The sequence below is a fragment of the Chinchilla lanigera genome, unplaced genomic scaffold (assembly GCF_000276665.1).
Source record: "Chinchilla lanigera isolate Chin_1 unplaced genomic scaffold, ChiLan1.0 scaffold00015, whole genome shotgun sequence".
Taxonomy (NCBI): Eukaryota; Metazoa; Chordata; class Mammalia; order Rodentia; family Chinchillidae; genus Chinchilla; species Chinchilla lanigera.
In genome coordinates this window covers 7,146,890-7,159,494 of record NW_004955416.1, presented here as the reverse complement: position 1 = coordinate 7,159,494, position 12,605 = coordinate 7,146,890, and the positions used below count along the sequence as shown (strand labels likewise).

The 12,605-nt window shown below is 37.9% G+C and overlaps 1 protein-coding gene across 5 annotated transcripts in view; it reads right to left on the bottom strand.

Moving 5' to 3' along the window:
* Positions 1-373: 373 nt before the first annotated feature.
* Bub1b (BUB1 mitotic checkpoint serine/threonine kinase B) overlaps positions 374-12,605 on the bottom strand; it is a 53,820-nt gene continuing 41,588 nt past the window's right edge. For 3 of the 5 annotated variants that reach the window (XM_005381216.2, XM_005381218.2, XM_013512667.1), the window contains 9 exons: positions 11,940-12,214; positions 10,889-11,022; positions 10,452-10,592; positions 9,948-10,051; positions 7,201-7,350; positions 6,315-6,457; positions 3,426-3,597; positions 2,572-2,678; positions 374-926 (listed from right to left, as the gene is read on the bottom strand). In XM_005381216.2, the coding sequence (XP_005381273.1) occupies positions 707-926; positions 2,572-2,678; positions 3,426-3,597; positions 6,315-6,457; positions 7,201-7,350; positions 9,948-10,051; positions 10,452-10,592; positions 10,889-11,022; positions 11,940-12,214 (1,446 nt within the window). In that variant the 3' untranslated portion in view covers positions 374-706. The remainder of the gene's footprint in view (positions 927-2,571; positions 2,679-3,425; positions 3,598-6,314; positions 6,458-7,200; positions 7,351-9,947; positions 10,052-10,451; positions 10,593-10,888; positions 11,023-11,939; positions 12,215-12,605) is intronic. The other 2 variants (XM_005381217.2, XM_013512666.1) reach the window with 1 other exon arrangement.

The window sequence follows — 12,605 nt, the reverse complement described above, 5'->3', positions numbered from 1 at the left end:
TTTTCTGAAAAGTCACTAAATACTCTTTCAAATGTTTTCTTTAGTTTTCTAATAAGCACATTCCTAGCAAGAGTCTCACTAACAGCAGCACTCCTGGGTCATATAAACAGGCCAAGGGTTGGTGGATAAAAGTGAAAGTGTTCAAATATAAGCCATATATACAATTTTGCCACTTGGTACATCCTTTTATCTACTTTTCACCCTAGACCACTTACTGGAAGGTTAGGAACACTGAAATGGCTGGTTATTCTGTCTCATTCTAATCCTATCATAATTGTTTAAAATCCAGGATACACACATAGCTCATCTCTGCAAAGTTAAACCATTTATTACTGTAGTTTGCAAAAGGTAGATGAGATAGTAGAAACACAAATTTAACAAATATTATTTTATTATTTACAAAACACTTAGTAACAGCCATAAGAGTACAAAAGTACAGAGGGGAGACAAAAGGGTTAAAGGACAACAAAGGACCTAGGACAACAGAGTACCCACCCTAGAAAATCCATGTAGAACAGACCAGTTCTGTGTTACAGTTAGATAAGGCGGAGGGTAGGTATACCACCGTTTAAATGGCAATTATGCAGAAATACACCTTGATGCAAAGTACACAAGTACTTGTAGTGTGCCTAAATGTGCCCTAAGTTAAACTACAGCATATACAGACCAGTCTTCTACAATGTAACCAGTGGTTCTAGGCAGCAATCTATGAGAGATCTGCCTGCCTATCTTGTTGAAAGAGCGATGCCCCGGGACTAATGAGCTTCCCTATCTTCCGGAAGGCTTTGTTCAGGTGACTTTGGAATGTGGGGTCAAAGGCCCCACTCATTTCTGCTGCCAGCTCCCTCAGAACTGACACTGTGGACTCATCACGGGCATTCAAAATCCGCACAAAAAATTTATTCCACATTTCACCATCTTTTAGCCTAAAAAGATATAAAAACCATTTCCATCAAGGTTAGGCATAGAAAAGTTAGAATTCTCATTGAATTTAACTCAGCAGTTTATGCACAAAGGTGATTAGGGTTAGGAATCATTGAAACAAAGTCCTTTGAAAGTCCAGGAAACTCCCAAAGAAGTCTACCATACCAAGGGATGGTACCTCAGTGTGCATAAAGAGAAAGAAATTCTCTCATCTGAACCTATAAATTTCCTCTGCATACTGAGGGGTAGCATTTTTAAAGTACTTTTGCTCTACAAATAGAACAAAAGGAAATTTTTATTTCCTTAACTTCCCTAGAGTCTAGGTTCTTAAATCCCCAACCCTCCAAGTAGTTTATTGTTTTCACAATTCTCTAAAAATCTTAAATCTGACTGAAATAACTTGTTTAAATCTATTTTGTTTGTGTACGCTTTTATTATTTTCTTTTATCAGAGAATTTCTATCATTGTCTCTGGCAGGGCTGTTAAGAAACCATAACTGACCCCACCCATTTCTGCTGTGTTAGCCAGACTTGCATGGACTAGGGCCAACCGGGGTTGACTGACTATCCTCCATGTCTTACACTGCATTTCAAGCCTATTTAAAGAGTGCACGTAAGAGTCAGGTTGGCACCATATTCCTATAATCCCAGCTGCTCAGGAGGCTGATGCAAGAAGATGCCAAGTTCAACGCTACCATGAGCAACTCAGTGAGAACCTGTCCCAAAATAAAAAAAACAAAAACAGCTGGGGATATTAACTCAGAAGTTTAGCTCTTGTCTAGCTTGTGTGAGGCCCTGGGTTCAATCCCCAGTAATTTGGAGGGGAAAGTGAAGAGGTAGTATTACATCTTCCAACACTGATTTTTTTTAAAACAAGGAATGTTCCTATAAGTCATAAACTGGTAAGCTTATGGTAGGAGGTTACAGCTCAGAAAAGCTAAAATGGAACAAGATATTTAATAAGTTTCATGAGCAGGCTTGAGGGAGTAGTAAAGTTCTGAAGCCAAGCAGCTCTTATTAAGAGATCCTTTACTTCTTCATCAGGAGATTCAGTTCTCCATTTGGTTCTACTCGTTCATTACATAAATAGCCTAAAATCAGTATATAATTTAGAAACTTAACTGTCTGCAAAAGATGCTTATTAACTGGATAACACAGCTATTAAAAGAGTTAGTTTAAGACTAACATCAATTGGTAAGAAAATTATTCCCCTAAAAATGTTTCTATTAACACTTTAAGAAGCTTCCACACTAGTCATTTATATGGTATACCTAGGTTTAGAATGTCCTCAAGTCTCACAGTTTATGTATCATTTTTATTTATTTATTTTCTCTTTGAGGCAGGGTTTCACTATGCAGTTTAGGCCAGCCTTGAACTTAACTTTGTAGCCCAGGCTGGCCTCAAATTCATATTAATCCTCCTGCCTCAGCCTCCCAAGTACTGGGATTACAGGAATGAGCCACCATGTCTAGCTTTGTGTCTTTTTTTTTTCATTAGCAGGCAATCTGCTGATACTCTAATGAAAATGGATTGAAATTACCAAAATCATAGCATTTGGTTTTAGAAAACTAAGGTTACTAAAGCAGACATAGCACCTGAGAGAGAAAGAAATTGGATAGGCCAAGACCCTGAAACCACCAATACTTACTCTGAAGTGTTATGGCTGAGCTTCAAGTAGGACCCATCCCAGGAGACCTGTAGGTGTTTGTTGAATAATAGCAAATGTGCTATATCTGCTATACCAAACAGGTCTACCTGAAATCACAAAAGCACCATCAGCTACCATGGTGGCTTATTTATATAGGAAGTTGAAAGACATTATAGAGCTTCTATGACAAAGTTCTTCTATGACACACATTTCAGTGGACTGTTCCTTTTCCTTATAGGAAAGGGAGGAGATACCCTAAAAAATCATCCATAGAGACAACTCCAGGGATTATCCTTAAGAAAAAAAGACAACCATGTGGACTATAGGTCAGATGTGCAAATCTACTACTGGATTTGCATGGATTACAATCTAAATGGGGGCTGCACGACTACTTCAGGTTCATCTACATATTCAGATAGCACAAGGCCTTGTGTCTACATCTCAGCCAGAAGAGATTTTTGCATAATGCCACCATATAAAACACCTTACACTGTCTTAATATCTTTTTAAAATATGTTGTTACATTAAATCTAACATCAATTCTGATGTACGAAGAACGAAGACTGTTAAGGTCATAGAATATGACTTATGAAGACTACAGATGCTAAGTAGTGGAGATGCTCCTAGCACTTAGATTACTGAATTAGCATGTGCTTGGACGTGTATGTGTATATCCTTCAGCACTGTGACAGAAAAATGGTACATTTTACTCAACTTGGTGAGACAGTATTTGAAAACTAGGTCATCTATTCTAAGAGAGTCAACACCAGCAAATACTAGCTTTCACAGCTTATCTAGGAAAGAAGAGATTAAGAAAATCCTTTCATATTCGCTTAGGGTTGTTTTACACTTACCTGGTAGGGAGAAGAACAGTTAGCCAGGATCTTTTGTCCTTCCAGGATCTGTACTGTCCGAAAGCCACTAAGAGTACAAATATCTAGCTGCACGCTAAGGTCAACACTGTAGGAAAAGTCCACTATCTTCAAAGCTTGACTGTTCTTATTACATTCATACGGATCGTAGATTCTGAGCCCAGATTTAAGAAAAAGAGATAACAAAAAGGGGCCATGAAAGAAGCTCAACAGCTGGTCTTAAAAAAACAAAACAAAACAAAACCAAACCACAAAACCCTTGCAGGAATACCTTAGCTATGTCAACAGCTCCCTCCAGTGGTTCATTACGAAAATGCACACATAGAACTGGCAGTGTTCACCCAACCAGGCAATGTTGAGGTCAGTTTGGTGACATAAAGTGTATCTATCTAAATCATAGCACATGACAACACCAGCACACTTACCAAATTTCCATGTTAAACAGTAAACACTGGACATAGAGTGCAGGTTTCTGCCCTAGTGTACACATCAAAACATAATAGCAATGATTTATATACTGAGAGGGATTCTGATGGAGGAAATGAAGCTTTCGTAGATGCCATAGCCTTTCTTATTTACTATTAAGACAGGCTTTCCATATGTTGTTGACAGTCTTCCTTCTAGAGTTTAATGAAAAACAGCAGAAGGCTGTTTTGGTAAAGTGCTACCTATATTATAACATTGCCTGTTTCTATTAAATTAGCACCTTAGCCTATCTTTTTTGTAATTACAGCTGTTATTTCCCAAGAAAATATAGCACGAACTCACAATCAATTAATCAAATTTTGCAAAATAAAGCTATTTTTTAAGGAGATGCAGGAACTATTTAAGAGAAAAGAATGGGCAGTTTTTTGTTTTTCTCAATCCCTCAAACTCTTGATTGATATGGGTGCAGGTCCTATGTCCCTAAATACAGGAGTTACCTAATCTGAACATAGATTTCTACAATACAGAATGATTTTACTTTAGAATTTACAATTGTTCCCATTTTCTCTTGGCACAAGATCCAACTTATTTTTGGACACCATAAAATTATGATCATTTAAAAATTATTAAAAAAATTATTTTGCTTTTTTTTGATACAGGGTCTCACCAAGTAATGCAAGCTGGACTCAAATTCATGGTCCTCCTGTCTCAGTTTCTAAGTACTGGGATTATAGGCTTGTGCAGCTATGTCCAGCAAAAAAAAAATTCCTCCTGCCTCAGCCTCCTGCATGCTAGGATTACAGGTATGTACCACCATGCCCAGCAAAAATTTCTTTTTAAAACTTGGGAGAAGTAGAAAAAAATGTTTCTTAGTGTATATGAAAGCTCACTTAGCCCTCTAATCAGCTACTACCTTGCTGCTATGGGCAAAACTTCCCAGTTGTTTGGATCTCATTTTTCTTACCAAAAAAAATAGAAATCAAACTAGTGACTTCAAAGGTTCTGTCTGAATCCCAGTACGTGAGGCTGAGGTAGACGGACTGTGAATTCAAGGTTGTACTGAGCTACATAGTGAGACTGTTCAAAAAATTTTTGAAAAAAATTTTGTTTTGGCTTTTAATTTCTTGTGACTCTACATGAAATTCCCTATCAAATTTTATTAAATAAAAAAGCAATGTCCTTTTAACACTATGTGCTTTCCTGGGAGTCCCTAGTGGCCCAGAGAGAGACTATCTGAATATGAAGACAACAAATGCCCTCTTAAAAGGCTTAGACAGTACCTCTGCTTCCAATTTCCACAACACTGAGAACTCCAACATTGTCTTGTGTTGTAAAGTAGGGTGAAAATAAAATCTATGCCCCCTGTTCTCACATTTGGAAATGTGGGAGAATTTTTAGTGGTCACAGTAGGTGGGAGAACATTACTTCATTAGGTGGGTGGAGGAATTTTGAAGAGTATAAAGCATTCTTCATTGCTTAGAACTGACTTGCACAAAGAATTGTCTTATCCGAGATACCTATGGGGGCCTGTCTACTACTTCTATCTGGTGAGGCCATTAAGACTACTCTCTCAGGAAAGAAGGTATGGTCTTATTCTTTTGATTATAATTATAGAAATACACTAAAGGTTCTTTTTCATTTGTATGCCAACTACTCAGTTCTCTTCTCCCAGATTAAATAATCAGAAAAAACATAAAGAAGGATTCCAGCTCTTAGTGTAACAGTAATGGCCTCAGAAAGTTAACTGATTATCCTATTCACAGAGTTAGGGCAGACAAGGCATCTTTAAATCAGGCCACTTTATTTGAATCCCATGAGATAAGCAGTCAATAAAAGGTGGGCCTGGTTGTCTACTTCTTTTCATAAACAAAAATCTTCGACTATCTTGCCCTGTTCATGCCTCAACATTTTCTAAGTTTTTTAGTGCTTATTATCCGGGCTTCATTCTTATTTCCTGCTTTGTGCCTGCCCCTCAAACCTGGTGGATAGAATGGGTTAATTTGAACTGTTAAGCCTCCTTTCTTGACATAGCTTGTATTTGCGCCCTGGTTCTACCAACTTTTCTTGGCTGTTACCTCAGTTTGACCTACTTTATGCTTTGGTCTTTGGAACTGAGCAGTACCTCTACTTTGCTGCCATACTTGCTAGATCTCACTGGTTCCACTCAAATAACTGGAGAATCTCCTTCACATTCTTAAAAATACTCATATTTTATACCTTTGGGGCAAGAATCATCACAATACTCAGAGTGGTTGAATAATTTATATTAATTAGTGTATTTCCTCAGTGTGTTTTTTCTTTCAATTCTTCTAAACTACTCTCAGTGATTACTGACTTTTAGGCAGTAAATACAGTGTATTCGATAATATGGCATTCCTAAGAAACTGGTAACAATCCAAGCTGTAAGAGAAAGCTGACAACTACAAAAGAATGTAAAAGACCAACCTGTTTCTTAGAATCAGGATTCTTGGACACAGGTCTCCATGGACTATTTCTGCTTTGTGAAACTTCTCCACTATTGTCAAAAGGTTATGAATAATCAACACTATGATCTCCTGGGTAATAAATTCACTGTGTTGGAGGAGATCCTAAAAACAGAAGGATAGAAAACCCATTATTTCTCAAGTTGGGACCACTGTATGTACTTAATACCTGATAGCTGCTCTTCTGGCCTCTTCCTTGTTCTCTACTGGAATGTATAATGGGCCGGATCTCCCAGTTCTGAGAACATTATCTCTTAGTATTGTAAGGATTTAATGAGATCACAGATGAAGAGCATCAAGGATGAGCTGGCAGATAAGGGGTATCATACAAATATTTTCAAATACTTCTACTTCAACCATCTTAGGGAATTTATGTTACTATCAAATCTGCAGGAAAATCTTCTTAAAAACATGCTGAAGAATAAAATGATATATTGTGTCTGGGTTTTAAATGATCCAGGGCAGAGAGTGAGGGTGGGATACACAGAAAACAAGAGTGGCCATGAGCTAGATTGATCCGTGATGGCAAACCTTTTAGAGCTTTCAATGATACAAACAGCCTGCTGTGGCACAGATGCCACAGGCTCGCCACTACTGTACCTAGAAAGATGACTAGTTCATGGGAGTTTACTGTATAACTCTCTCCTTTTGTGTCAAAAGAAGGTGTTTTAAAAAAATATTAAAGAAGTCATTGGTCAAAATAAAGAAAAATAATGTTTTTAATTTATAATTTAATTGGTCTATTGCTAGAATTTGACAGGAATTGTGCTTTACATTTCTTTGCTAAATGGAGCCATCAATCTTTTTCCTTGAAGACTTTGAATTGTGTTTTTGCTATTATTACACACCTGAAGAGTATAGCAGTTTACATATTGGTACCAAACAATATAGCCATCTTGGTATTGGTAATAGTTGCAAAACTTATCATACTCCTCATTTAAACGTTCCTTTAACTTGCAGTTGATATAGAAGTCCCATGGGACAGGCTGGGAAGACACCTGTAAGACAATGTATTTTAAAATAAAGAGAAATTAGCATCTGTGGTTACGGCTGGCAGATTAAAAATATATTTTCTCTAGCCTTTTGCATACTCCAACAGAAAAAAGAATAAAAGAACTTATCTTTTCCCCACTGCTGGACATTAACCTGAGGGCCTTCCACATGCTGGGCAAGTGCTCTACCACTGAGTTACATCTCCAACCATAAAAAGACACTTTAAAAGGCATAAAACTACAATAAAGAACAAAATAGTAACAAAATTATGGAAGCTGGTAAGAGGTAACAGTCTACTTAGAAGACCCAAAGAAAGCTGATTCTAACAGTGGAGAAAACTGAAGAGTAACCACATTTATTCTGCAAGATACCTCCTTACAGTATATAACTGGCAGAATCAACTATCTATGGAAGTAAGTCTGAAGGCAGAGGTAAAAGAAGGGTGACTGAGCCCCATTTAAGGGAAAGTTAGACCATCTCCCTCATTCCAGCAGATCAAAAGTTTATTCCCTGGAGATCAAACAAAAGGGCTCTGGACTAAAACGCACTTGGTGCCAATGAAGATGGGACTATGGATACTAGGAAGAAGTTTACATATCAAATGCTAAGATGATGTGCTTCCTTGTCCTTCTATTCTCCAGACTAATTTCCTCACCCACCTGTCAGAAAGCTAGCAGCCAGGCTTATATGCTCTAGGCAGGAAATGAGAAATCTTCTTTGGAGGATCTAATCAGCTCAAAGGAAAAGATTTAAAGATGGCGTTTTCCAATAAAATGACTAAACTACATCATCCTACAGCAAGGTCCACCGTTCCTCACATCCCCCTATCTACAATGAGCTTTTAGTCAGCTTGTAGTACTCCACAATTAAATTGGAATAGAGAGCCAAAGATTCAAAGAAAGCCTCTAATTGGGAAGAAATTTTTAAAAGAGAAAAATAGGAAGAAATAATGGAAGAAAAACAAATTTAAGTTTCATGAATATCTTAGACAGATAAAAAATATTCCATTGTTGAAATGAAAAACAATGCTACAAAGGAAATTCTGAGCAAACAAATGGGCTCTTGCAAATAAAATACAGATGAAAGAAATCAAAAACTTAGTAAAAAGACTAAAAATAAAATGACAAAATATAGTCCAATCTCTGTATCTGTAGGTTCTGTCTTGAAGGATTCAACTAACCATGAATGAAAAATATTTGAGAAAAAAGGTGCATCTCTTTTGAACATATACAAAATATTTTTTCCCCACTATTTCCTAAGTAACACATAAAATGACTACTCACATAGCATTTTCACTGTATTAGGCATTCTAAGTACCTAGAGACAATTCCAAGTACACTAGAGGATGTGCATATGTTATGTGCAAGTACTATACTATTTTATACAAGGGACATGAGCATCATTAGATTTCAGCACCCTGTTGGAGGTCTTGGTACCAATCCCCCACAGGTATAGAGGAATGACTGCATTATTAGAAGTAAAGCCAAAAGATGAGATAGGAACTAGGAGACTGAACAGGGCTTTCTGTGGATCATTTTAGAGGTCCTGTTCAGTAGAACCTGTAACATGTTCATGATAGGGCCACACACACGACTGTTCTATTGGGTGGCTTGTACGACCCTATGGGACTGTCTCATGCTGCACCAGTGGTTCAAGCCAGCAGGAACATGTTAAAGAATAAGAAAACAGAAAACAGAGGAAGAAATAATTTTTTCATTGAGGAAAATTTCTTGGAACTGAAGGAGTTTCCAGATTGAAATGGCCACTGTGTGCCTACTCCATAGGTGACAAGACTTGTACCAAAGCATGTAACTGTGACATTTCAGAATACTGGGGGAAAAGTAAGATTCATAAGGAGAGAGAGAGAGAGAGAGCGAGAGAGAGACAGAGAGAAAGAGACAGAGACAGAGAGAGAGACAGAGACAGAGAGAAAGACACAGAGAGAGAGACAGAGAGAGAGACAGAGAGATAGAGAGATGTGGAATTAAACCAAGAAAGAAAGCTGAGTGTGGCAGTATATGCTTATAATCTCAATACTCTGAGAGGCTGAGGTGGGGGAATCACAAATTCAAGCCCCACCTGGGCAACTCAGTGAGACCCTGGCTCAAAATAAAAAAGGTACTGCAAATGTAGCTCAGTATAGAGGCTCTGGGTTTAATCCCTAGTACAGGAAACAAAACAAAACAAAAACAAAAACAAAAATTGGGATCCAAGAAACTAGATATTCAGTATAATAAAAGGTAATGTGAATACCTAACATACCACTGAATGGAAAGTTTAAGATAACATTTTATGTGTGTCAAACCTATAATTTAACTTGTCCAAATGAAGCAGGTCACAAAATTTCAGGACAGATTTCTTCAAAAAGATCAAGCTGATTGAATACTATATGTTAGTCTTATTGAGAGATTTACACAAAGGTCTCTCATTTTGGATATCTGATCCTGGCCTAACTAGTGATTGATTTCTTTAAGGCTCACTGATTTTCCTAAGAGGAAGCCAACAGACTGTCAGAAAGATTCCATGGTACCATCAGGACAGTTATTACTTCAACCTACTTTTTAAAAACAAAGTAATTGAAATTATAGAGAATCAGCTCTACCTTTATTATGGTTAGCTCTGAAGAGTTTCTTGGTGCCACCCAGAATAACTTGTAGTCTTCACATGTTAGGTATTCTTGTTTAATACAATAATCTTCATTACCTGCTGAGAAAGTGTGATTCTATTTAAGAATCACCGTGAACAGATACAGGCTTGCAGACTTTACCATCTAGAATATTTTTCAAAATCATTTGTTAAAAATGAAACATGGGGATGAAGACATGGCTCAGTGGTAAAAGCACTTGCCTAGTACATGCAAGGTCCTGGGTCTGAAACCCAGCACCACACAAAAAGAAACAACAGCAGCAGCAATCACATCAACAGGAGAGGCAAACACAGCTCCTACTGTTACTGGGACATGAAATTATCAATGGGCTGACTTCTGTACTGCTATTTCTCAGGAACACTATAAAGAAACATCTATAGTGTTCAGGTGTCAAGCTCAACTACAAATAATTATTTGCATGCTGTCATGTAAAAAGGACACACACTCAATGATACTTACCTAATTCAATTGCCTTCTCTACCTCCAGCTTAGGCATTGGTCTATCTTCTACAAAGAAGCCTGCGGACGCACTTAATTCTAGTGGGGATTTTAGCAGTTGTATACGATGCTGTGGACACCAGGGTGACTGAACAGGGCTTTCTGTGGGGGGAAAAGGTTGAAAAAAAATCATCTAAGAAAAATCTATGTTTAAAATTGATATAACAGGAGGAGAAAAAATAAGATAACAAAACAAACACTAGCAATCTAACTACATTTATCTGCTGCAGCTCTTCCCTGTATCCAGTTGGTAATAGTTCATCCTAGATATCATCCTAGATATAGCACAATCTCGGCACCTTCTCTAGGGGAGAAGATCATACAGCTCAGTTTACTGAGACAAATAGGTGTTCACTGGCCTGGATCTGGATATGTGCTTGTCAGTTGCATGATCCCACCTGTAGTCTCATTAGTGAGCTCCAGTTTCTCAGGAATCTGAAGACTTTTGATGGAGGAGGTGCTTGTAACTGAGGCAGAAGACCCAGAGAAGCCAGAAGAGTGCGTGGCTTCACGACTATCTTCAATAATTGGGCTAAAAGAACAACAATTAATCAATTCTCTTAGGAATAATAAATACCAACTTACCTTGTTACAATTTTATACTTTTTTTTTTTTTTGGTACCGGGAATCAAACTTAGGATCTTGTACTTGCCAGGCAGGCACTTGTGCCACTGAGCTACTTCCCCAGCTAGAATTAATTTGTTTAAGTTAACTGACTAAATTTTAAAGATGAACAGACCTTGGCTGGCATGGTGGCATGCACCTATAATCTCAGCACTTGGGAGGCTAAGGCAGGAGGATTGCCCTGAGTTCAAGACCAGCCTGGGCTACATACTAAGACCCTATCTCAAAAAGCCAAAAAAAAAAAAAAAGATGAGTGGATCACAAGGCTTATTCCCTGTTTTTTTATACCATTTACTCCTATCTATTCCTAATTCATTTCCGCCTATTGAAATATACATTTTTGTGGGGGCAGTTTGAGACAGGGTCTTGCCATATAGCCCAGGCTGGCCTTGAACTCATGGTGACCCTCCTGTCTCTAGCCTCCTAAGTGCTGGGATTACAGGCATGTGCCACCACACCTGGCTCAAAACATATTGTGTAATATATTTCTAGTTTACTATTTGAAATCGATATCAGCAATTTTACCATTATTTTAAACACAAAATTAAACATTGCTTCTTTGCTAATTATGTACACTTTGTTGAGTGTACCTCAAAGGTATCAAAATCCACCTGGACCTCTTATAATGTACTACTTTTAATACATCAAGCCAATCACTAAATACCAATGATAGTTTATCTGGGGCAGCCCTCATCACATATAAAGCATTTAGCTGCTCAGTCCCTGGCACACAGCAAGAGCTTGATAATTTAGCATTGTAACTGAGCACATGCAAGAATACGAGAGCTAATGCTTTGATCTGTAAAAGCTGTAATCGTCAATCACCTTAGCTTCTTGATGCTGAGGGCTGGATTATACATAGGGCCACACATAGTTTGCTGGTCCTCAGAGGTCTTTGCATCTAGATCCTCCTCCTGCAACAGCCTCTCAGGATCAGAAGAGAGCTCCTTCAAGGACATTATCTCATGAAAAGGAGTGGATGCAAAATGGGCTGCTCTAGTGAAGTCACAAGTGTCTTCAGGGTTAGGACAAATAGTTACATTCCGGAAACCTGTGATGATGGCATCCTCACTCAAGGGCTCAATTCCTGTAAGTTCATCCTGAAATAAAAACCAAAAAAAAGTCCAGCTGAAATATTTCAGTGTATACATGAATGACCTATTGTTTTTTGAGACATGCATATCAGATCACTGACACAGGATATGTAGGTAGCACATTTAGATAAAGACAATTTTAAAGGGTACAGGAAAATATTTGAGGAAAAATGGCTTTGTATATAAACCAAACGAGAAAACAGATTGTGAAGATTCTCCAAACAAGGAAACTTTAACCCCGGTTCATTTCACCTAATAACTAAAGCACTAATATTATTTTTCTTCTGGCTGTCACTTAGAAAATACTCTGAGAGGGGCTGGGGATTTAGCTCAGTGGCAAAGCGCCTGCCTGGCAAGCGCAAGGCCGTGAGTTTGGTTCTCGGTACCAGAGAAAAAC